Below are 24,294 nucleotides of genomic sequence, written 5' to 3'. Positions count from 1 at the left end.
GCCACAGTTGATAAATCAAGACTATGAAAAACACAACATGAAATACAATGCCTAGAAATCCTTAAAAAAAAAGTATCTGTGTACTTTCTTAACTGAATATCACCAGACCGGAACTTGACAGATGTGAACGTGATAACTTCATGCGGCGACGAACACAAAAGATAAATTAACCTCAGAGAAGAAAGTTCATGATTTGTACTTCATGTCGCGTTTTTATTAATCTCACGTTATAATAAAAAGCTGTCTTAAAGGTACAATATGCAGGATTTTTGCAGTAAAATATCCAAAAACCACTAGGCCAATGTTATACACTCACCGGCCACTTTATTAGGTACCCCATGCTAGTAACGGGTTGGACCCCCTTTTGCCTTCAGAACTGCCTCAATTCTTCGTGGCATAGATTCAACAAGGTGCTGGAAGCATTCCTCAGGGAGTTTGGTCCATATTGACATGATGGCATCACACAGTTGCCGCAGATTTGTCGGCTGCACATCCATGATGCGAATCTCCCGTTCCACCACATCCCAAAGATGCTCTATTGGGTTGAGATCTGGTGACTGTGGAGGCTATTTTATGACAGTGAACTCATTGTCATGTTCAAGAAACCAATTTGAAATGATTAGAGCTTTGTGACATGGTGGAAGTAGCCATCAGAGGATGGGTACATGGTGGCCATAAAGGGATGGACATGGTCAGAAACAATGCTCAGGTAGGCCGTGGCATTTAAACGATGCCCAATTGGCACTAAGGGGCCTAAAGTGTGCCAGTAAAACATCCCCCACACCATTACACCACCACCAACAGCCTGCACAGTGGTAACAAGGCATGATGGTTCCATGTTCTCATTCTGTTTACGCCAAATTCTGACTCTAACATCTGAATGTCTCAACAGAAATCGAGACTCATCAGACCAGGCAACATTTTTCCAGTCTTCAACTGTTCAATTTTGGTGAGCTCTTGCAAATTGTAGCCTCTTTTTCCTATTTGTAGTGGAGATGAGTGGTACCCGGTGGAGTCTTCTGCTGTTGTAGCCCATCCGCCTCAAGGTTGTGCGTGTTGTGGCTTCACAAATGCTTTGCTGCATACCTCGGTTGTAACGAGTGGTTATTTCAGTCACTGTTGCCCTTCTATCAGCTCGAACCAGTCTGGCCATTCTCCTCTGACCTCTGGCATCAACAAGGCATTTCCGCCCACAGAACTGCCGCTCACTGGATGTTTTTTCTTTTTCGGACCATTCTCTGTAAACCCTAGAGATGGTTGTGCGTGAAAATCCCAGTAGATTAGCAGTTTCTGAAATACTCAGACCAGCCCTTCTGGCACCAACAATCATGCCACGTTCAAAGTCACTCAAATCAACTTTCTTCCCCATACTGATGCTCGGTTTGAACTGCAGGAGATTGTCTTGACCATGTCTACATGCCTAAATGCACTGAGTTGCCGCCATGTGATTGGCTGCTTAGAAATTAAGTGTTAACGAGCAGTTGGACAGGTGTACCTAATAAAGTGGCCGGTGAGTGTATATTTTGTTTAGTTGATTACTTACAATATCCCAAATGTTTTCAACTTTTTGTAAATGCTGAGAAAATCTATAATTTAACCAAGGAAACGGGGCGTGTCAGCAGGGGTGAGGAGGCGCCAGTCAATGGCGTCATATCCGCGTTACCCCCGGTTTCCGCCACGTTTGACCTCGTACTGCGATAGTAACCATGGTGACAGACGTTGACAACTGGGTTATGCCCGTTATGCCTAGAAGGACTGTTACGTCCTCAGGTGGCATAGTAAGTTACTAGGGGTGCACGATTCAGAAAATGTCACGAATCGATTCGATACCGATTTTTTGTCTCAAGATTCGATTCAAAATCGATTTTCGATTCAAAAACGATTCTCGATTCAAAAAACGATTCGCAGTATCCACAGTATTCCTGCGCCCCATGACGCTTTGCGCTATTTATGGGTGTAACTTCCGGTAAGATGTAAACAATCAGTGAAAGACAAAGCTCTATGGACGCAATAATAGATTTTTAAACCTTTTACGATGACATTACATTATTCTACTCACCCTTCAACCATTGAACATTAAAAGGACATTTAAAAGTGTAAAAGCATCAACAAGCTAACTTTCAACAGACCATGAATAATCTCAAAAGCAACTTTCCACAGCTAAATCGGTCGGTTAAATATCACTGTGGTAATCTGTATTATGTAACGTTGCCTTAATAAAAAAGTGTTTTACTTCAGCATTACGTGATACTATTTTAAAGTGATTTCAGTCATTTTGACAGATAATAAATTGTATTTACCCGTGAAACCAAACCTGGAAAGAGACGTGAGGATTTGGAGAGGATCCCAGTGAATTATTAATGGTATACATCGTAAATTAAATCGGGAGAACAGACCACAAATGTGCAGTATGTGTTGACCTTTGTCATACTATTACAGCGGAATTCAAAAGGAAAAAAGAAAATAATCATGAGGAAAAGAATGCAAAGCTCTTACTATGGATATTCTTGTTATAACATGTCACGTTAAAATACCAAGTGTTACGTTATTCTCATGTTATTCTTAGATAAAACATGAAAGAAAACTGATTGCTCATTAAGTCAAACTAACGGATCAGGTTTATTTGTAGGGCAACCTTATGATTTGAAATGATTCGTTTCAGTCTTTTTGAATGGAAGTTCCCCAAACCGGAAGTGCCGCCCATAATTCAAAACGCAGTAAGCTTGTCAGGAATAAGGTGGATATAAATGTAGTTTACTTTTTCCTATGTGATTGATTGCAGTAGACACAATTTAAAAGAAAAAAAAAACACAACAAATTAAATGTAGTTTGATATTACTTTATGTCTTCATACAAAAATAAAAACTTTTGCAACTAAAAAGTGCAAAGTGCCAAGCTTTGGCCAGCTTTCAAATACATTTAATTCAAGTTTAAAATAAAACTTAAATAAAAAGCTTTTACATTTAGCTTTACAGTGCTGTAGTCAGATCAAACAAACAATTATGCTAAATGTGGTTTAAGGACTACTTCAGCTCCCAGGCTGACTGTTGAAATGTGAACTCGACTGGGCACATTGAACTTCCTAAAAATATACTAATGTCATAGAACCCTTGCGAAATAATTTTAAATAGATTTTAAAAAGCCACCGTTACTGGTAACATCTATGGTTAGATTGATTTGTTAAGATCCAGTGAAGTCGTTCATAGGCGTAATTTGCGGGTATCTCCAGTTAACTAGCAGAGCATTCATTTAGTTCGCTATTAAATAAGAGATCTGTTGTTTTTGAAATCAAGCTGAGCGCTGACAGCGCTCGTGTCCGCTGCTATCAGTGTCATGGATACAGTGTTCTCTGTGGCTCGCGCAGTCTTCACTCGGACGCACGCTTCATATCGCCGTTGTGGTTCCGGTGAAATCACAAAATAAAATGCACACAAACGTGATGAACATATTCGGTTTTGATGAGAGAGAGAAAAAACTAAACGAGTGCGGTTTAGAACCCGTAAGCTCTGACACGCTTGGCAAAAGATCTACAGACCATTAAGAACTCAAACATAATCTGCGGATCGATGCATTTATTCACGGGTTGAGCAGAGAGGCTGCACAGTTTGACCAGCGGGCGGCAAGAACTGGCAATGTAACTATTTATCAGACCGGCCCTCGCAGCCTCGAAACACTACCGAACCACCGGTAAAAGTCCCGACTCACCCGATTGCCACTCCGCCCGTGCACGCCATAAAAAAAAAAAAAAAAATATGAATCGATTTTTGGAATTCTATGAATCGATTCTGAATCGGTAAAGATTGAATCGCGATTCAAATGTGAATCGATTTTTTTGCACACCCCTATAAGTTACATAATAAAATTGAAAACAGACTCCTATAGTTTTGGTCTCTGGGGAGGAAGTTACTGTGGGTGAATGACGCCAAGACAACAAATTACTGCAAGCAGGTGGATCGCTTTATTTCCAACACGAACGTTATAGTTTACATAAATAAAAACAAAGAAATAAACGTAATAACAGCTATAGACACAAAAGCATTAAAAACTAAGAATTGAAATAAGCCACAGAGAGAAAGAAAATGAGCGGTGCTAAACAAACAAAATAACAAAACCAAAACTAACTTAGCCCCACTCTCTAAACTCACTGAAAACAAAACCAGAAAATAAGGAATTCTTCAGCGCTTAACACGCCATAAGGCAAGGCAAGGCAAGGCAAGTTTATTTATATAGCACATTTCATACACAATGGTAATTCAAAGTGGTTTACATAGAAGAAATTAAAATAATCAAAACAAATAAGAATAACTAAAACTTCACTAACTACCCAAACAACTACCCAAACAAAAATTACACAGTTGCACACGCTCCTTCCCTAGTGTGTCTAACAATTATAACCCTACGTGCATGTAAGATGTAGGTCACGTGACGTACTTTCCTTTCCTCTGCTCTCCGGGCTGGTGCAGACAAAAAGTCCTCTAGTAAGAAAACACAATCAAATAAGGACTAGGGGTTGAACCGATTAGTCGACCTTAATGAAATTCCGCGACGCTTTAAGCTTGACGTCGACTAGTCGCGTTGATCATGTGACACTATGATTGCGCTAATTTTGATACTAACATGTTGCAGACGACAACAGATGAAGAGCCCAGAGGGTCATTGCAGCAAGAAAGCAGCATTGGTACATCAAGTGTGTGTAAATAATTTACTAACCTAACACTAGATATTGTTGAAAACGAAAGTAAAAGCATGACGCACGCTCACTGTTTTACCGGAAATAAGAGTTCAGTATCTTTATTAAAATCATTAAAACATTTTTCTTTTTATTTATTTTTTTAAACATATTAATGATGTAGCTAATTTACCCGCAATTAATTGGAATACTATTTTGTATTACTTGGATCACTAAGGCGCAGATGTGAATTTATAGCTTTTTTTCCTTTTCTTTTCATCCTAAATGATGATGTAACTGCGGGCTGTTTACACCAGGGCACTTCATGTTTCTGTGATCTGATAGCTATATTCGATCGTGAAAAGACCAGGTGTAAATGCCCTCCGAAACGCACTCAAGACGGATTTAAATCCGATCGCTCAAACTGCTTCAGGAGGAGGTCTGGGCCGCTTAACAGACGAAACTGGACAAGTGTAAATGCATCTGGTTGTTGAATTGGACAAAAAAAATTCAGCTTCTCCCAACAATGCTAAAAATAAACGTGTGAGAGCGTATTATAGCGATGAAGCTATGGCAACACGCATCGCCGCAGATGAGCAGCTCGAGCATCTCTTCATCAAGCCAACGTGCAAACTATCGCAAATCAAAGTGAAAGTAAGTCACACACAATCATCTTCATTAAAAGTAAATAAACAAAATGATCTTACCAGTGCTGTCTCTCTTATTGCGGTCTTTGATTTTTAAATTAGCTGATGATCAATAAAATGCAGCTCATTATTGTTGCTTTCGGTGACGTGAACTCCGTTAAATCTGCATAGCGCGTTGTTTGAAGATCGGATTTATATCTGTTTTGCGAAAACATATTTATGTGACCAGGTGTAGGCTAAATGGCATCGTTTTGATAAATCAGATCAGTAAAAACGCATGAAGTGACCAGGTGTAAACGGCCCCATTATGAGCTGTCTGTCAGCATCTGTATAATTTTCTGTTAATTACTTGCAAATTGTGGCATGTTGCAAAGCAGTCCCATCTCTTGTGTTTTTATGAATGACGTCATCGACTAGTCGACGTCGACTCGACTTTGATGTCAAAACAGTCGACTTCAAAAGTCGTTCAACCTCTAATAAGGACGCAAGCGAACCACCACAAAGTCAGTATTTCTCAACAACAGTAGCATGAGCCAACAAACACTCCAAAATCTCCTCCACTTCTGATCTTCAGACAGCCTTAAATCCTGAACCACAGCCGATGATTGGTGGTCTCCGCCCAATAGCAGCACCTACAAACTCAAGGATAGCAGAGAGCGGGAAAACAGAAAGAAACCAACAGCAGAATAGAGAAATGCAGCAACCAATAAAGTAAAGGGGAGGGACAAAACAGCAGCTCACGCTGTTGTTGTTTTGTTCAAACATTATGGACCATGGCAAGCAGAGTTTGAGACAAAAAGAGGACTAAAACGAAGATCAACATCTTTCGAGATGCCGAGAGCTCCACGTCCGCGACTAACTTCGACTCGACAGAGACGCGAGTGTTGCATGTTACTTTATTAGACAGGTGAGCAAATGTACATAAAACTAATCAATGTTATTTAGTTCAACATGATGAAATGTTAGAATATGATCTGTATGTTATTCTAATGCTGATCTAGCTCACTGCTAGTCTCATACAGCCAACACACAACCTAACTAACAACATTCAACACACTCAAATGCCGTTTAGTGTGATAGTGTAACTGTTATAGCGAGTGAAACAGCGCTACGTTACCTCAAGTTTAATTCGTCTAATAAACTGACCTGTGTGAGTATTAATTCAGCACTTGCGTGTAGTTCGGTACGTAGAATGAAATGTCCTTATTCTTTTATATCCGCGGGACTCGCGTTACGTGTGGCGCTGGTAACGTTATACGTCTAGCAATCGCGCCCTGCTTCACACCACAGTCATGTTAAAAACATCAATGTATTCACTCATCCATAAAAGATCCATCAGCTTGCCGACAAGATCCATAATTACACTTAATGCGGAATATACGTCATCAATATACGCCTTTGTTATTGTAAGAGGTAGCGACCCCTGGTGGTGAAAAAATCATGCATATTGTACCTTTAATTCTACAATGAATGTATTGTTTACATTGTGTTTACACATTGTTGGTTATAATGAAAGCCTCTGATTGGCCTCTGATACGTCTGTGATTGGCGCTTGTAAAAACTTGGTGTAAATAAAAACCTTTTCAGACTCTCAGAAAGCCCTAAAACAAACATGAACAAGAATGCTTGAAATGCTGGTACTGACAACTTTTTTTTTAAGGTTTGACAACCCTACTTATACTTGAAGTGAAACTGAAGAACGGAAGATATTTTTATAAGGTGCAAGTTTTTTAATCATCACATTTCAATTTTTTTCTTCTCCCCATTTTCAGGCTGTTTGACTGGTTAGTCATTTTAATCAACAACAGTATGTGTGCCGACCGTTCCATGTGGTGCAACTTTATTGGTACATATTCTATTTATTTATTATTCAATGTAAAAAAAAAAATCTAAATATAATTAATTAATTAATTAATTTCAGTAATATTTTCTGCATATAATTTTAAGATTTGAATGTGTCAATCATTTACTGTACATTTGGAAAACAATGGCGATAAATCCTTGACTGGTGTCTTCTACAGGCCTGCTGGATGTGTACGGTTTTGAATGTTTCCTCCTGAACAACCTGGAGCAGTTGTGTATTAATTACGCTAACGAGAAGCTGCAGCAGCACTTTGTGGCTCATTACCTGAAGGCCCAGCAGGAGGAGTACGTGACCGAGGGGCTGCAGTGGTCCTTCATACGCTATCAAGACAACCAGGGCTGCCTGGACCTGATTGAAGGCAGTCCCTCCAGCATTTTCTCCCTCCTCAATGAGGTCTGCTTCCACTTCCTATCTCAGAGAGAGAACTCGGACTTTGTAAAAGTATCTTGCGTTTCTTTTGCATTGCATTCAGGGTTTGAAATTAACACCCGTCGGAAAAAATCACTTAAAAAAATAACGCTGTCAAAATAACATGCAGTAAAATGCTAACCAACCAATGGGCAGAAGTTGACCCCTTAAGACACAGCCCCTCCTCATTTGCATAATGAGGCAGAAATGCATACAGAAATGTAAAAACGACAGGCTGAAATAAATAGCATTGAAGAAATAAATTGGGTAAAAAAATACAAAGGAAGAATAAAACAGACAAAAATATTATAACATGCACATAAATAAATAAGGTAATTATTACAAAGGTGAATAAATAAAGAAGCTAATTAAGAGATATATACATTTATGTCTCACTGTATAATTTAATTTCTACCTACATTTATTTGTTTATTGTATTTTTTGGGGCAATTAATTGTATGCTTATTTATTTATTGAGCATTTATTTATTTCTGTATTTATTTTTAAATATGGTAGAGCTGGTCCTCCATAGGGAACAGACATTAGAGACGGTAAAAGTGAGTGGGTCCAATATCATTGGTCTTAAAAAGTGGGTGGGTCTTGTCCCAACCCATATACAATGGTTCCGATGCCCATGATTTCATATATATATATATAAGCTGTGACGTAGTTAATCTGGTTCATTTCTTTTATTTTTTTGGGTTATTAGAAGTTCTGAATGGCCGGTAACTAAAAAATGTAGTAGCCAAATTAGCCGGTGAGTGAAAGTTCATTTCAAACCCTTGCATTGTATTTGAATTTGCATCGCAAATATAGTGAATGCCACTATGTATAGCTTATTGATACATGGTGAAAGAGCTTTTTTAATAGAACTAATGAAGTCACCTTGTTCCTTCCTGGCTTCCCTTTCTGTCGGTCTGTCCTTCAGGAGTGTCGTCTGAACCGAGCGTCGGATGCGAAGCAGTTTCGTGTGCGTCTGCAGAAGGAGCTGTCGGATAATGCCAACATCAGCTGGGACAAATTCAGCAAAGAGCCTCATTTCACTGTGGCCCATTACGCAGGCAAAGTCAGCTACCAGATCCAGGGCATGATGGAGAAGAACAAGGTACAGACTACACTACAAATCAAAAGTTTTGGATCGGTATGATTTTTTTAATGTTTTTAAAAAAGTCTCTTCTGCTCACCAAGGCTGCATTTATTTGATTAAAAATAAAAATAGTTAAATATTATGACTGTTTTCTATTTGACTATATTTTAAAATGTAATGTATTCCTGTGATCAAAGCTGAATTATATATATATATATATATATATACATATATATATATATATATAGAAAATATATAGAAAAGTGTTTAATGTAAATTATATTTTAGAAAAGAAAAGTGTTTAATGTTACAAAAGCTTTCTATTTCAGATAAATTCTGTTTTTTTTACTTTCTATTCATCAAAGAATACTGAAATAAAAATGTAAATTACAGTTTTCAACACTGATAATAATCATAAAAATGTTTCTTGAGCATCAGATCATCATATTAGAGTGATTTCTGAAGGATCATGTGACACTGAAGATTGGAGTAATGATGCTGAAATTTCAGCTTTGATCACAGGAATAAATTACACTTTACTGTATATTCACATAGAAAACAGCTGATTTACATTATAATAATATTTCACAATATTACTTAAAAAAAAAAATTTGTAAAATAAATGAAGCCTTGGGGAGCAGAAGAGACTCTTTTAAAAACATTAAACATCTTACCGATCCAAAACTTTTGACTGGTAGTGTATATAAATAGTTATAAACATAAATATGTAGCTGGTCTAAGCTAAACGGACTCATTTGTGTTTCTGTCTCATTTGCACGCATGTGTCCATGTGTTCTGCAGGACCCGGTTCCTCCTGAGCTCACCTGTCTCCTGCAGAAATCCCAGGATTCATTGCTGCACAGTCTCTTCGCTGACGCTGACCTTGAGAGCGAGGGCTCTAGAGGACACAGTAAAGTCATCACTGTCGTCTCCAAATTTAAGGTACAGGTTTTAAAAAAGTAAAAATGAAGCTTATGATTTGTTCATAGAAAGATTTCATTTTTACAAATGACTTTTGTTGTAAATTATTGTGTTTTAGCCCTTAATCATTAAGTTTTACATTGACATTATAGGATGATTTCGGATTATTTCCTTGTCCCAGTCATTTTAACATCTTTCACACATATATCGTTATATTGTTGATTGTGCAAAGTGGTCATCAACCAAGTTTTAAAGTAGACATATACTGAAGATGCTCTGAAGTCAAGTGGATTGTTTATGTTTGTGCTTTTCCTAAATTATCTAACAGCATTTTTAAAGTGCTAGTCATAAACTGTAATGTTTAAGACACTTGTTTTACCACAATGTTTGATTGACATAGTTGTCCTTTGTTTATACCTGTATTTGACGTCGTCCACTAAATTGAGTGAATTATTTGGGCCCCTTCAGACTTTCATATGCTATACAACTACAATCAGAGGATGTCTAGGAGTGATGCTGTCATGTCTTGGTTCAATTCAGATTATTTTTTACATTGACATGTGTCTGTGCTTAAAGGGATAGTTCACCCAAAAATGAAAACTCTCCCTCATGTTGTTCAACCCCGTAAGACTTTCGTTCATCTTCGGAACACAAATTAAGATATTTTTGATTAAATCTGAGAGCTGGATCACTCCTCCATAGGCTTCTATGTTATTGAAACTTGCCGGCCCAGAAAGTTAGCAAAAACAGTGTAACAGCGCAGCGCTACGTCAGAACGTAGGCTCACTATTGGTCAGCATCACACTCATGACCCGCGTCGGCCAATAGTGAGCCTACGTTCTGACGTAGCGCTGCGCTGTTACACTACATGAACTCACTCGAGGCTCACACAAAAGAAGATGAATAGTTGAATAAAGTCGTTTTTTTTTTGCGCACAAAAAGTATTCTCGGCGCTTGATAAACTTAAAGTTGAGCCACTGTAGTAGAGGGCTGCATTGGGATTGAGTCCCGCGGGACCCAAAGCAAATCTCGCGGGAGCGGGCGGTTTGAACTTTGCTGCGGGCGGGAATGGGCGGACAAATAAAACCCCTGCGGGATTGGGAGGTAGCCTAACGACATGATGGAGATGTCAATGATGTGGAAAAGAACCTTAAACGAGGTATTTACAGTACAAAACCTGAGCAAGGCAAGTCTGACATTTACTATTCATCTTCCTGATCAGTGCGTCAGAATACATGCAGGCCAGGGAAACGAAACCAACAACCTCATGAATCTCTTTAACAATAGCAATACAAATACGCGTTTTTTTCCTGCGGGACGGGAGAAGACACAAAGTCAGTTCATCTCTATTATTGTGCGGGAATAAATTCTCCGAGTTTTGCGGGTGCGGGCGGGAGTGGACATACATATTGCGGGAGCGGGCGGGAGTGTAACACATACGTTGCGGGAGCGGGCGGTAATGGTCAAAAATTCGGCGGGCGGGAGCGGGATGAAGAAAACAGTCCCGCGCAGGACTCTACACTGTAGTCACTCAGACTATTTTAACGATATTTTTACTAACTTTCTGGGTCGGCAGGTTTCAATTACAATAGAAGCCTATGGAGGAGTGAGACAGCTCTCAGATTTAATCAAAAATATCTTAATTTGTGTTTCGAAGATGAACGAAAGTCTTACTGTACATTCACACCACCGCCGACTCTGGCCGCCCTGTCAAGGACGCTTGTCAGAAAGTACGGGGACGCTTGTTGACGCTCTGACGGCGCAGTATTGTATGTTCGATCATGGTGGAAGTGTCACAACATGAAATGTAAACAGAAAAAAACAAGCAAAAACCTTTTATAATGACAGCATTTTTATAACCGTTTTGGTCACATTTGGTCGGGGAAAAAAATAATTATTAGCTTTTATTATTATTTTTTTGCATCTTATCTGTGTTACCGTGGGCAAATTCCCGCTTATAACGAGCGTTCGTAAATATTTCCAATAAGAGTTGCGCTTAGTGTTGTCAAAATATTCGGTACTTCGGTACCAAGTCGGTACTAAAATTTTTTACACGTCACGGTACCAAGTACCGGTGGTACCGAGTACAAAACCGAGTCAAACCCGGTTCTGCGTCACTCGCGTCACTCACTTTTTATAAGCAATATTTCTCAATATCATCAATATTTTCGTTTAAACAGCATGTAGCCTTCAATGCTTTCATAAATTTACCATCATAAATAATAGTCATTGAATTGAATTTTTTTTTTCAAATAGTTAAATAAAATGGAAAAATAGTTCAAACAGATTTTGCTGTGGTACCGAAATTGGTACCGAGAACCGTAAAATTTGAATGGTATCGGTACCGACTACTGGAATTTTGGTACCGTGACATCCCTAGTTGCGCTCATCCTCAAATGTGTATCACTGGATCATTATGGATCATCGCGAAGTTGTTGTGTTTGGTGCTGCTGTATTGTATTTGCGGAGAAGACTAATGTTCTCAGAACTAATGTTTTGGTAGGACGAAAGTTTACATTGCATGTTTTTCCGTAATCAGCCAGCGCGAAGGACGTCTATATTCTGATTGGTTGCTGGCGTTTTGCCGCTGAACCGTGTCATAGCTCATTACCATAAAGTTGAGCTACTTTCAACTTTCTGATTGACGCTCTGGTCGCTCAAAACGCGACGCCGATGGATTTGACGCTCCTTGCAGCTTCCATTGAAAATGAATGACTTCCGGTAACTTTGGATGCTCAAGTCGGCGGCGGTGTGTACGTACAGTTAGGGGGTTTTAACAACATGAGGGTGAGTTTTTATTTTTGGATGAACTAACCCTTTAATTTGTTTGTCTTTCTGTGAATATGCAGAACTCCCTTGAAAGGCTTATGAAGATTTTGCACAGCACCACCCCGCACTACACCCGCTGCATCAAACCCAACCCTGACTGCAGACCGCTCACCTTCAAAAAGGAAGAGGTGCGAAAAACATGCATTTCTGTCTGCTCACATGGGATCCGCTTGAGTTGCAGGTTAAATAAGTTTATAGGTCATGGACTGATTAGTCTTGGTTTGGTGTGTGTTCAGGTCATCGCTCAGCTTGAGGCCTGTGGGATAGTGGAGACCATAAACATCAGTGCAGCAGGATTTCCCATCAGGTAAAGCTACATAATCCACGCATCTCTTACCATATAATCTCCACATCATACAAGTGTTTAACCCTTGTTAAGTGTTTAACCAAGTGTTTTGTGCATCAATTAAAAAAAGTTACACATGGGTTCATAGAGGACAACAATTTCTGTGTCAGCTAGGGGTGTAACGGTACACAAAAATCACGGTTCGGTACGTACCTCGGTATTAAAGTCACGGTTCGGTAAATTTTCGATACAGCAAAAAGTAAGAAATGCCAGAGAAATTTCCTATTTGTTAAAAGAAAAAATATTTTTTAAATAAGTGTGAGTTTTCCTACATCTTGAAACTTTCAGGTTTATAAATGGCTGTCATCTTTGAAGGATGAACAAATAATGTTTTGGTCATCACATTAAAAATAACATATTTATTTATATAATATTTGAGTTTTGAAATGCTGGAAAAAGATGTGTGAAGTACTTGAAAGCATTTCACTATTCCAGCCAAACTGGTTACATTAAGTGTAACCACTATATTAAATCCATGGTGAATGTTGCTGGTCTGTGGACGTAAAGTATTACTAGTTCATTCACGGCACAATGTTTCTCCTGGTGTCCACGTCAGCGCTGTTTGATCTAATAGAGATCTACGGTTAATAACGGAGAAATGTGAATGCTTCTCACTAGATCTCACAGCGATGTTATTACTTCAGAGGCGAATTCAAATGTTTTCTTCACTGGATCTTAGCGCTGTGTTGTAACAGTGTCGCTTGATCGAGATCGGCTCGCGCTGCACAGATGTCGCTGGTCCGAACTGATAAACGATCCGTGAAGCACAATATAATGAGTAGCGCAGTTTCGTTCCGCTTTCATTACGCTTGCCATTTGATGTTGCGCAACGTTGTGGTGATCGCGCCAGCGCGGATTTTGTCTGCAGGAAAAAATGGTCCTATAATCGTTCGGTTTGTATGCGTACCGAACCGGAAGCCTCGTACCGAAACGGTTCAATACGAATACATGTACCGTTACACCCCTAGTGTCAGCTTGGGAGCACAGACTTAAGTTTGGTCTAATTTTGAGGAGAACCCTTGGCAGATTATTGTATAATTAAAAAGGTTTATAGAGGTTATAGAGGTTTAAGTTTATAAAAATTATTTATGAACATTTTTTATATAATATATATATATTTTATAAAACATGTTAAACTGCTAAAAATAAATCAAATGACTGAAATCTAAATTCGTTTGGCGAATTTGATATCTCAAAAAATTAGCTTTCAGTCTAGTTTCCCCCATTAGATCCCAGCAAAACTCCATTGGTACACAGTGGTTGGATTTGTGATTTGCAGTTGAGTTTTCTCTCAAATATTACACACACACACTTTTTTATTATACACATAAATCCATACCAACACACTCACACAATTATAGCATAATTTATATAATTGGCTCTATAAAATGCAGAAGCAGAAACATGTGACCATTTGTTTTATAGGCCAAACCTGAGAAAATGGTATGATAGAAATGAAAATGATAGCAGATTAATTATCAAACTTAAGAAACCCCTTAGCTTTATGGGTTAACATTACATTAAACTGTCATGTGGTTGGTTTTGACATTGCCTGTCATGAGGCCATTATAACTGTGTCATGAATATTTTTCGTGACCTCAACTACAGTGGTACAAATTGAATTTGTCATTAAAATGTTATAATGGCCTCATGACAGGGAATGTCAAAACCAACCACCTGACATCTCAAACAATGTCATATTTGCAGTAAAAATGTCATAATTTAGCGAATGACACTTAATGACAGTTGGCATAAACATGCATAAACCCTCCTTGTCATGTCAAAGGTGTCATAAAGGTGTCATGTCAGTCTTATGCACACCCCTTCAAGTAAAGTGTTACCCAAAAATGTCCATAAGTTGCACAAGGGTTAAAAGGGAAGACTACTTCCAAGAATTAGTATATCTCATATCAGCTCAAGTTTAGAGAATTCCCTTCAAAATGATCACTTTTCTTTTGTATTGTTTGTGCAGGATCCCGTATTGCAGTTTCCTCCAGAGATACGGGCTGATCACAAACAACAGACTAGCAGCGCAAATGAATCGAGAGAACTGTACGTGCAACCCTAAGTGGACACAAAGTACCGTCTGCTTTCTTGTTCTCTTCGTTAATTCCTGATTCTTGTCTTTTTTCTTTCGGTATCCTCCTCTTATTTCTTCCTGTCTTGTTCTATGAACGCAGTGCTTAAAATAATGTGAATCTGAATTCCTCAGGTGAATTCCTGCATGCTTATCTAGAGGGTATTTTGCATGCAGTTGTGCACTTGCTTGCCTTTTCTTCTCAATCTTAACTGTCTCCCTCTTCTGTATGTTGAGTTTAAATCTTGGTGTAATCTGACTAATGTCTTATATAGAAATTATGTGGTTTCAAATCACTGCTTGTGGGATGTGGTACAGACTTGTTCCAGCTCATCCTGCATGAATTAGCACATTTGTTGGTTAAAGAACAGTACAACATCTCAGATAAATCAAGTGTGCTCAATCCTGCTCCTGAAGATCCAGTTCTATTCAAACAGAGCTAAACCAACTAAGCAAGGTATTTTGAAAATTAGGGTTTCCGTTGTCCGCTGTGATTACCGGACATTGGCCGGGAAAAAAATGAAATGTCCGACAAAATTAAATCTCTCCAGTCAAATTGTCCAATTAAAATTGCGTAATAATCCCGCCCCCCCTAACACAATCTGAATTTGAGAATAAGCCTAAAATGTATAAAGCAAAAATACACCGACCTTTGGCTATGTTATAAAGAAACAGGCTCTACCATTTGAAAGTTATTAACCCTCTGGGGACCAAGAACGCACCGGTGCGTTTTGGCAGATTTTTTTCAAAAGTCTAGTGGACACATATTTAGTATGTGTTTTGTGGCCTTATTTCAGAAACTTTAATTTTTAGTTTTATCAATAAACATGCATAAACAAGATTCTCTCAAAAATACAAACATGTACATACATGTTGCTCACATATTATGGTAGCCCTGTTTGTGCTAAATAGAGTGTAATTTCACCTGTGCCATTAATATGTTCATAAGCAACTGAAAAAAGCACAAATGTCAGGGCATGTCAAAACATCTCAAGGACCCCAAAAACACCTTGGTCCCCAGAGGGTTAAACAACATCGCATGCTGCATTTCAAATAAAACGTACGCCTAAAACGGCTGTAATATAGACCTAAACAACGAACTATTGAGTGAGACGTTTCAGATATGGCCAGGCCCAGGCAGACTAGCCTTAAAAGCTGTTTTCAGAGGCCAGACGCGACGGACGATGGTGAATCAGGAACATCTCATTATATAGATCAGTGGTTCTAATCCGCGCACTCGTAAGCTACAGTTTTTTTTTCTCTCATCAAAACTGAATAGCCTATGTTCATCAGTGGTTACAGCCTATATCAAGCAGGGACACGTTTGTGTGCATTTTATTTTGTGATTTCACCGGAATGAATAGAGAGTCTCCGCAACGGCGATAGATTGAAGCGCGCGTCCGAGTGAAGATTGCGCAACTCGCGCAGCGCGTCGTCCATGCAACTGATAGCAGCGACACGAGCGCTCAGCTTGATTTAAAAAACAACAGATATTAGCGCTAGATCTCTTATTTAATAGCGAACTAAATGAATGATCTGCTAGTTAACTATCTACTGCGATTGCCTCTATAATCCTGTACAGTAAAATAAATAAGAGGGATTTGGGACGGAATTTGAGACTGGGCGTGACGTCATGCGCGTTCACGCTCACCTGGCTATGTCTGGCAGGTTTGTGTATTCGCCACCATTCTCCGTATCAGCGAAGACAACTCGACACTCGAGCGACAAAACTTTAGTCAACTTTCGACAAAAGATGGATTCAAAGAGACCGGCTTGTAGTCCATTCCAAACCCCAACGCAAACTCCACATAAGACAAAGAAAAGAAAACTTTTGTCTAGTGCCACCAAAAGGGCCAAATTGGAGTCAGACAGGCGTCGGAATAAGACGAGAGTCAACATCGGGAAGGCTTTCAACAAATGGAGAGATCTCCAGTCTGCTCTTGGTCTCAAACGGGATCCTCAGTTGGCTTTTACAAAGTAATAACTTATATTGTTCATGAACGTGTTTCCATAATAACACAATCATAAGTTGATACAGTAAACACAGTTCAACATGGAGATAGATGGAAACAAAAACGAAGTTTTCTACTACCCCCGTTTTCCCCTCACACATAAGTGTGTAATTTACTCAAATGCCTTTCCTTTCATATATTTGAAATGACTTGCAGATTTATAACTTTATTACCTCTGAAGACATTATAACTAAACAAAAGATTTGTACGGCTGATGCTCCTTTGGTTATGAACAGCTCGTGCAAGCGTGCGTGTGCGTGTGGTCCATGAGTGTGCACACCTCTGGTTGCAGTTTCGCTTATCACCAGAGGGGGCATAGTTCTGCAAAAACTCAGAGACTTGCGCAATGCACCTTTAAGTTACATAGCCTGCCTCCAGTTTTCCTCAACTTGACAAATTAAGAGGCGATATTTGACCGGCATATCATCAAAATGTCCGTAAATCGAAAACGAACTCTGACCGGCACCATTTTTTTTATTGCGGAAACTCTGGTGTTGGAGCAGATTGTAAGTGAAGTCTGCAGGAAGGTGGATTTATGGGACGAGACTGAACGTTTGCTCTAATACCTCACGCCACCAAGAGTCAAAACAAGCTTTTAACTAATCATGATGAATCAATATGGTGACACTAAAGAGCTTGAATTTAGTTGAGTGAAAGCAAGACACTACAGGTGAATAGGATATAAATAATTAGAAATCACTGTACTTACCCAGTTTATTTAATTTTGTTGACATTATTACAGCTAAGGTTTTTACAGAGGGTATTTTGGATCTCTCTCTTTTTATCCCCCCATAAATGAGATTTTGTTTTAATTTTTGTTTTTTTATACAATGTTTTAGGAAATAAAATGTTGTATAAATCAGGTGAATTCAATCAAATAAAAACCTCTGTAAAGACCTTATGAATAGAATTACAATTTTAAAAAATTTTGTATGTTAGTGCTGCAGAAGTGGAGTTTTCTGAAGAAGAAAAAAACGCGTTTTGAGAAAATGGCCTTTAAAGAGATGTATTGTAATTGAAATCTACTGATACAAATAGAGAAAGTGCGATAAAATAATCACTTAAATGTGTATTTTGAATGTTTTCTTTCCTCTAGTCTGAAAGAAGACATGTTATGGAAGTAAAATAGGCCAAAATGTGAAAAAAAGTGTATTTAATGTTGTTTATATATGTTGTTAATATGCGTCAAGATGAAGATGTGCAAATTCATCAGTCAGATTAATTTACATTCAAACATTCAAGCTATTTTAAGGCATGAAGAAATTATTTTCTCAGGGAAAAAAGCATTAAAATATGTAATTTTGATTATAAAAGATGAGTTTGAGGGGTAAAATTATTGACTGCAGGAGGACTTTAAAACACAATAGAAGTATCATAAATGTGTATTTCTCGCCCACAGGCCCTGAGATAAACGATCAGGCTGTTCTGGGATCTGCTGTAAAGGATGTGGTCAATGTGGTGCTCAAGAGACACGTCCCAAACTCCACCCTCAGCCCTGATGATAACAACGACATGGTGCATTGTGGGAGGACCAAAGTCTTTCTTACACAGTCCCTGGTAAAGCATGCACTCTGATGACTTCTGATTGTAACATGATTTGCAAAATGTTGAAAGTTCACTGAACTCTTTGGCTCTGTCTTGGCTGATGCAATCACAAGCAATCAGATGTCATTTTACAGGGTTCCCACGGGTCCTTGAAATCCTCGAAAATTTTTGAATCAAAAAAAAAAAAAAAAAAAATCAAGGCCCTGGAAACCTTTTGAAAATAAACATACATAGAAAGTGCTTGAATTTATTTTGTGCAAGAAGTTTTCTGTAAAAAATTCCATATTATTTCCTCTGCTACGTTAGTTACTTGCATTTACGCGTTACGTTAAGTGTTTCCCGCGTGATGTACTTTGCGTTGTACGTTGCCATGACGTTCATGCACGCATAAAACTACTACGATGGTACCTCAATGTTTCACAGACACACCGTAAAACATTGCAAAAATAGGCTGGTTACTAGAGGTCTGCTACCCGACCCAGCATAGTTTATTATAGATAAATTAAACATTATTAAAGCTAAAGTTATTCATTTAAGAGCAAAGAGCTGTGAGTAATTTTCTCTTTGACTTTTAGTTGTTTTATTCACATTAATGGTGCAATCATAAACAGGTTTATTAGACGCTGCTACTTTAAGACCGAATGCAGATCTAATAATCCACATATTTTCTCACAACAATTAACTCCCATTTAAGACGTAAACTGTGTTTAAGTGAATCTCCAAACCGATCATTTTGCCATATTTCTGTGAATATTTGATTGTTTAGACGCGAAACCCAAAGTATAGTTTGCAACTTTGCATGTCTGCAGTCCGTTTCTGAGCGCGCGCCGCCATGGGAACAAGGGCAACGTGCGGATCATTGTGCTTTTAATAGCTCTTTTTTACTATCAAAACACGTCCTGCAATTTAGAAACAGCAGACACTGCATTTTACAACAATCACTGATTGTGCTCAGTGCTGATTCTGACGTTAAGTTTGGGTTTAGGGAGAAATTAATGCATCAAAATTTGGGCCGGCTTGCTGAGTTCGTAAGGTATCCTGGGTAATTTCATTAGGCCCATACAGGCCCATAGTTTGCGTGCCGTGTGCTTGGCTGCAGTGCTTGCTGTGTTGTGATCGTAATTCACCTTTGGCTAAGCCCCGCCCCCCTTAGTTACTGTCGCTATGTCCGTCAAGCTACGCCGCTCTCACGCACACACCATGTTCTCAAGCAGTGAAAAATACATCGCGGAGCAGAGAGGAGACTGACAACAGGCTGACAGACCAGGTTACTTTTCGGTTACTTTTGATATTAAACATATTAAACAAAGTCTCACCTTTCAAATTTGGTCATTTTTTAAAAGAAATTTAAAAAATAATGTTGGACTGTGGCAACACGGTTGGCGGTAACATTAGTCACCTTCAAAACTACCACAGCGTGTCTGTAACATTAACGTTAGGTGTTTGTATCTTGAATAACAAAGTTAGCTAACATCCAGCCGCTACTCAAAACATACAATCCTGACTTACGTTAATGTTACGTGATAACTAAACTATCGCTAAGCTTGCTTGCTAGCACCTTTCTTCATCAATTAGGGTAACGTTAGAGAACCGAAATCATAACCTAACAGCATAACACTGTCTAACTAGTATAACTTCACATTAAGGTTAAAAGCAACATTTACTTTAGAGCACACAAGTGAGCTTGTTGAGGGGTTTAACGTAGCTGACTGATCATTTTTATTTTATCATATATCATTTTTCAAAAAAAAATTCCGCAAGTATTTCAGTCACAACACCGCAATCAGAGGACGGCGCTGAGACCATCAGCTGTCGATGCTGCTCTTCCTTTATAACTCGTACTGAGAAGGATAGGCTATATTTATCTAAATAGTTGTGCAACTGTGCAAACTTTGTTTTGAAGTTTACGGTAATGTTTGAGTTCCAGGGGAATTTGTGACTGTTTCACCTGTTCAACCACACCAAAGTTTCGTTATTAGTAAGTCCGTGCTTTTTCTCTTTTTTTTTTCTTGTGTGCCTTGGTGAATCGCTGTTTGTACATATATTTTAATTATCGTGGCAAGCAATCATAAAATACAGCATATTGCAAAAAAAAAAAAAAAAAACTATTTACTGCTAGAAACGGACCTCGGGTTCGGGCTTAAAATATAACCGTAATGTTCGGGTCGGGTTAAATGATTTCGGGTACGGGCCGGGTTCGGGATTAAAAGATTAGTTCACTTTTTAAAAAACTTTTGCTGATAATTTACTCACCCCCATGTCATCCAAGATGTCCATGTCTTTCTTTCTTCATTTGAAAAGAAATGAAGGTTTTTGATGAAAACATTCCAGGATTTTTCTCCATATAATGGACTTCAATGGGGTCTAAACGGTTCAAGGTCCAAATGACAGTTTCAGTGCAGCTTAAAGGGCTTTAAACGATACCAGACGATGAATAAGGGTCTTATCTAGCGAAACGATCGGTCATTTCAAATAAATAAGTTTTATAAGCACAAATGCTCGCCTTGCTCTGTTCTGTGAGACCTTTTCATTGCGTATTACGTGACGTCACGAACGCGCATCACAGAACAGAGCAAGGCGAGCATTTGTGCTTATAAAACTTAAACCTTTTTATTTATTATTGAAATGACCGATCGTTTCGCTAGATAAGACCCTTATTCATCGTCTGGTATCGTTTAAAGCCCTTTGAAGCTGCACTGAAACTGTCATTTGGACCTTGAACCGTTTGGACCCCATTGAAGTCCATTATATGGAGAAAAATCCTGGAATGTTTTCATCAAAAACCTTAATTTGTTTTCGGCTGAAGAAAGAAAGACATGGACATCTTGGATGACATGGGGGTGAGTAAATTATCAGCAAAAGTTTTTTTTAAAGTGAACTAATCCTTTAAGTTTAAAGCCCGTGCAGACCTCTACTGGTTACATGAGCCTAAGCTCTTTTCAATAAAATCCATGCAAAAGTTAATCAGATGATTTTAGAATACAGTATAGGATGTACCGAATATTCTTCAGTTTTAAGCAAAACAGAAATACGACAAATAGAATATCAGATCTCTGTCATATGGCCAAAAATGAATAAAAAAAATTTAAAAAATGTTTTGCATAGTTGTGTTTGACACATGAAACCTGTAACAATGTATCTTACACGGTAACACGATGTAACCTTGCTCTCACTTTAAATGTGTCCCCACATTAAGTCCTTGAATTTGAGGGTATTGGACCTGGAAAGTCCTTGGAAGGTCCTTGATTTTGAAGTTGTCCAAGGTGTGGGAACCTTTTATTTTGATGTCAGTAGTTAACTCATCATGTGTTGTGCAGTTGGAGATGCTGGAGGACCACAGGAACGAGGTGCGCTCACAGAAAGCGTTCTGTATCCAGTGTTGCTGGCGCAGGTACCAGCAACATCAGCGCAGCCTCAGGACACACGCTGCCACCCGCATACAAGCAGGTTAGCATTTAACATCTTTTTTTGTGATTACAGGGAAATTGGTTGCATAACAGATGGGGGTGGGAATCTTTTGGTACCTCACGATTTGATTTAAATATCGATTTTTGATTTTTAATCAAATTTCCCATTTATTTGTATAGCGCTTTTCACAATACACATCGTTTCAAAGCATCTTTACAAAAAAATGCCATATTACAATTTAGAGTGATCTGTTATCAGAGGTAACTATGTATTATAGTTATATACATATACAAAATCACAGTTAGCTAGAAATGTATTAATTTAAACAATGTAATAATTAAAGGCAGTAACAATGAGCTCATTGAGGTAATGAATACTTGTACATAGTACATATACTATATATATATATTTATTTGATTGTAGTTTACTGTTTTGTGTTACTTTTCTTATTTGACTGCGGTAGACAGTTTAATAAGTCTAAAAGAGGAAAAAATCCTACTAAATTTAAATGTGAACCTTGAAATCTATTTAGTTTTTCTTCCCATTTCAGTCAACCCAATATTATAAAACAAATGCCCTTAAGCTGACTACAATCATTACAGTCTTCTATAATAAAGCAAGACAGGCAATTTTATTTTATTTAATTTTTTATATAAAAAATGGGAACAAAGAAGCAAATTACAAACAAAAGGACAAATACAATAGAAAAAAAAATTTATACAAATTAAATAAACTTAAGTTTTTTTCAGGGACAGTAGTATAGGTTTATTTAACATGTAGTAAGAAATACTACCGAAATTGAATAATTAAATGTAAAAAATAAAACACTGTATAGTCTTCACTGTATGATTTAAATATAACTCGATTCATATTAAAGATAAAAAAGTGATTTATTCAAAAGCAGTGAGTGTTTTTTTTTATATATATTTTTTAACATTAATGAAATGGATGGCCCTTTAAGAATGAATGCGTGGATATAGTTGGACATAACCGATTCTGTTTACATTGAATACTCAAAAGTCCACACGATGTGCATTTTGACATAATTGCATGTGTAGCTGTGAAAGAGAACTGAATTTGAGATCGCATGGCATACATTTTTTAAATTTGTGAATTGCTGCAAATCGGTAGAAGATAGAATCGTGATTCATATAGGAATTCATATAGATAGGGCTCCATGATTTGGGAGGAACATTTTAATTGCTATTTTTCTGATAAAAAATGCGAATGTGATTTATAAATGAAAAAATCCAGGTTTTCTATTGTTATTTTAGGGGTGCATAGTTAAAAAAAAAAATGTCCTTGTTAGCACGCAGAGCAATGCTACTAAAGTTAACGGAGGCTTCTTCTCCCGCTCACTTCCAGTGGATCAGAGATATAATGTCTGGTCTTTGCCTTGAAAAGATCAGGTGCTTGTTAAGAGGATCAGAAAAACAATTCCTTAGGATCTGTCAACCCTTCAGTCTAAATAACGGCCTATTATTGACTTGTATTTCTCTCTATTCAGCCCTAAATGGAGTTAGAATATATATATATATATATATATATATATATATATATATATATATATATATATATATATATATATATATATATATATATATATATATATATATATATAAATTGATTTACCTTGTGTGTATACTGTATATAGGTGTGTGTGTGTGTGTGTGTGTAAAGAAGGCTAGAAGTAGACATCTGCTGTGTGTCTAGACACTGACACCTGATCACCTTCCTCCTGATTATCCCTTAAACCCAGAACAGATTCAGCTCACCTGAGCCAAACACCTGCTTCACTGAGATCATTAAAGCCAAAAGATAACCGAGTCACCGTATAATCCCTGGAAGTAAAAGTCTGTCCCATAATCAGACCATACCACACTAATGAATTCATAATACTTTTAACAATTTATAAATGTTTCAAAAACAACAATAGGGCCTTAGAAAATGATGTACATTGCCCCAAATTCTGTATTATTTTTTAATTCGTCTGGATTCCATGTTTTATGATTTAATACTAATGTAATGAAACTTTAAAGGTACACTATATAACTTTTGACCCTCTAGCATTTACTGCATGCATTTAGCAGAATAACATTGTTTTGGTTGTGCTTGCGTGACTCGGCTAACGAGATGTAACCAGTTTAGATAGAAAGGATCTCAAGCTGACTAGCTATTGCTTTACCCGTTAATAGACACGGTACTTCCTTGAAAATAAAATTTAATTTAAAATAGCTCGAGTTTTAAGCTTATTTGTTCATTAAAGGGGTGGTATAATGCCCTTTTCACAAGATGTAAAATAAGTCTCTGATGTCCCCAGAGTGTGTATGTGAAGTATTAGCTCTAAATACCCCACAGATATTTTTATATATCGTGTTAAAATTTGAGGGTGAGCAAAAACGCACCGTTTTTGTGTCTGTCCCTTTAAATGCAAATGAGCTGCTGCTCCCGGCACAGGGGGCGGAGCTTCAAGTGCTTGTG

At 37.9% G+C, this 24,294-nt stretch overlaps 1 protein-coding gene across 1 annotated transcript in view; it reads left to right on the top strand.

The window, feature by feature from the left end:
• The window catches only part of LOC130076197 (unconventional myosin-XIX), a 53,392-nt gene that overhangs the window by 23,411 nt on the left and 5,687 nt on the right, over nt 1-24,294 (top strand). The window contains exons 12-20 of the mRNA XM_056241190.1: nt 7,089-7,162; nt 7,338-7,573; nt 8,517-8,693; nt 9,477-9,617; nt 12,446-12,553; nt 12,662-12,732; nt 14,744-14,823; nt 18,260-18,417; nt 21,723-21,852. Coding sequence (XP_056097165.1) covers nt 7,089-7,162; nt 7,338-7,573; nt 8,517-8,693; nt 9,477-9,617; nt 12,446-12,553; nt 12,662-12,732; nt 14,744-14,823; nt 18,260-18,417; nt 21,723-21,852 — 1,175 coding nt within the window. The remainder of the gene's footprint in view (nt 1-7,088; nt 7,163-7,337; nt 7,574-8,516; nt 8,694-9,476; nt 9,618-12,445; nt 12,554-12,661; nt 12,733-14,743; nt 14,824-18,259; nt 18,418-21,722; nt 21,853-24,294) is intronic.

This window comes from Rhinichthys klamathensis, unplaced genomic scaffold (genome assembly GCF_029890125.1).
Source record: "Rhinichthys klamathensis goyatoka isolate OS25496 unplaced genomic scaffold, OSU_Roscu_1.1 h1tg000633l_1, whole genome shotgun sequence".
Taxonomy (NCBI): domain Eukaryota; kingdom Metazoa; phylum Chordata; class Actinopteri; order Cypriniformes; family Leuciscidae; genus Rhinichthys; species Rhinichthys klamathensis.
Note: the sequence above shows the minus strand (reverse complement) of the source record. Positions and strands in the feature narration are given on the sequence as shown.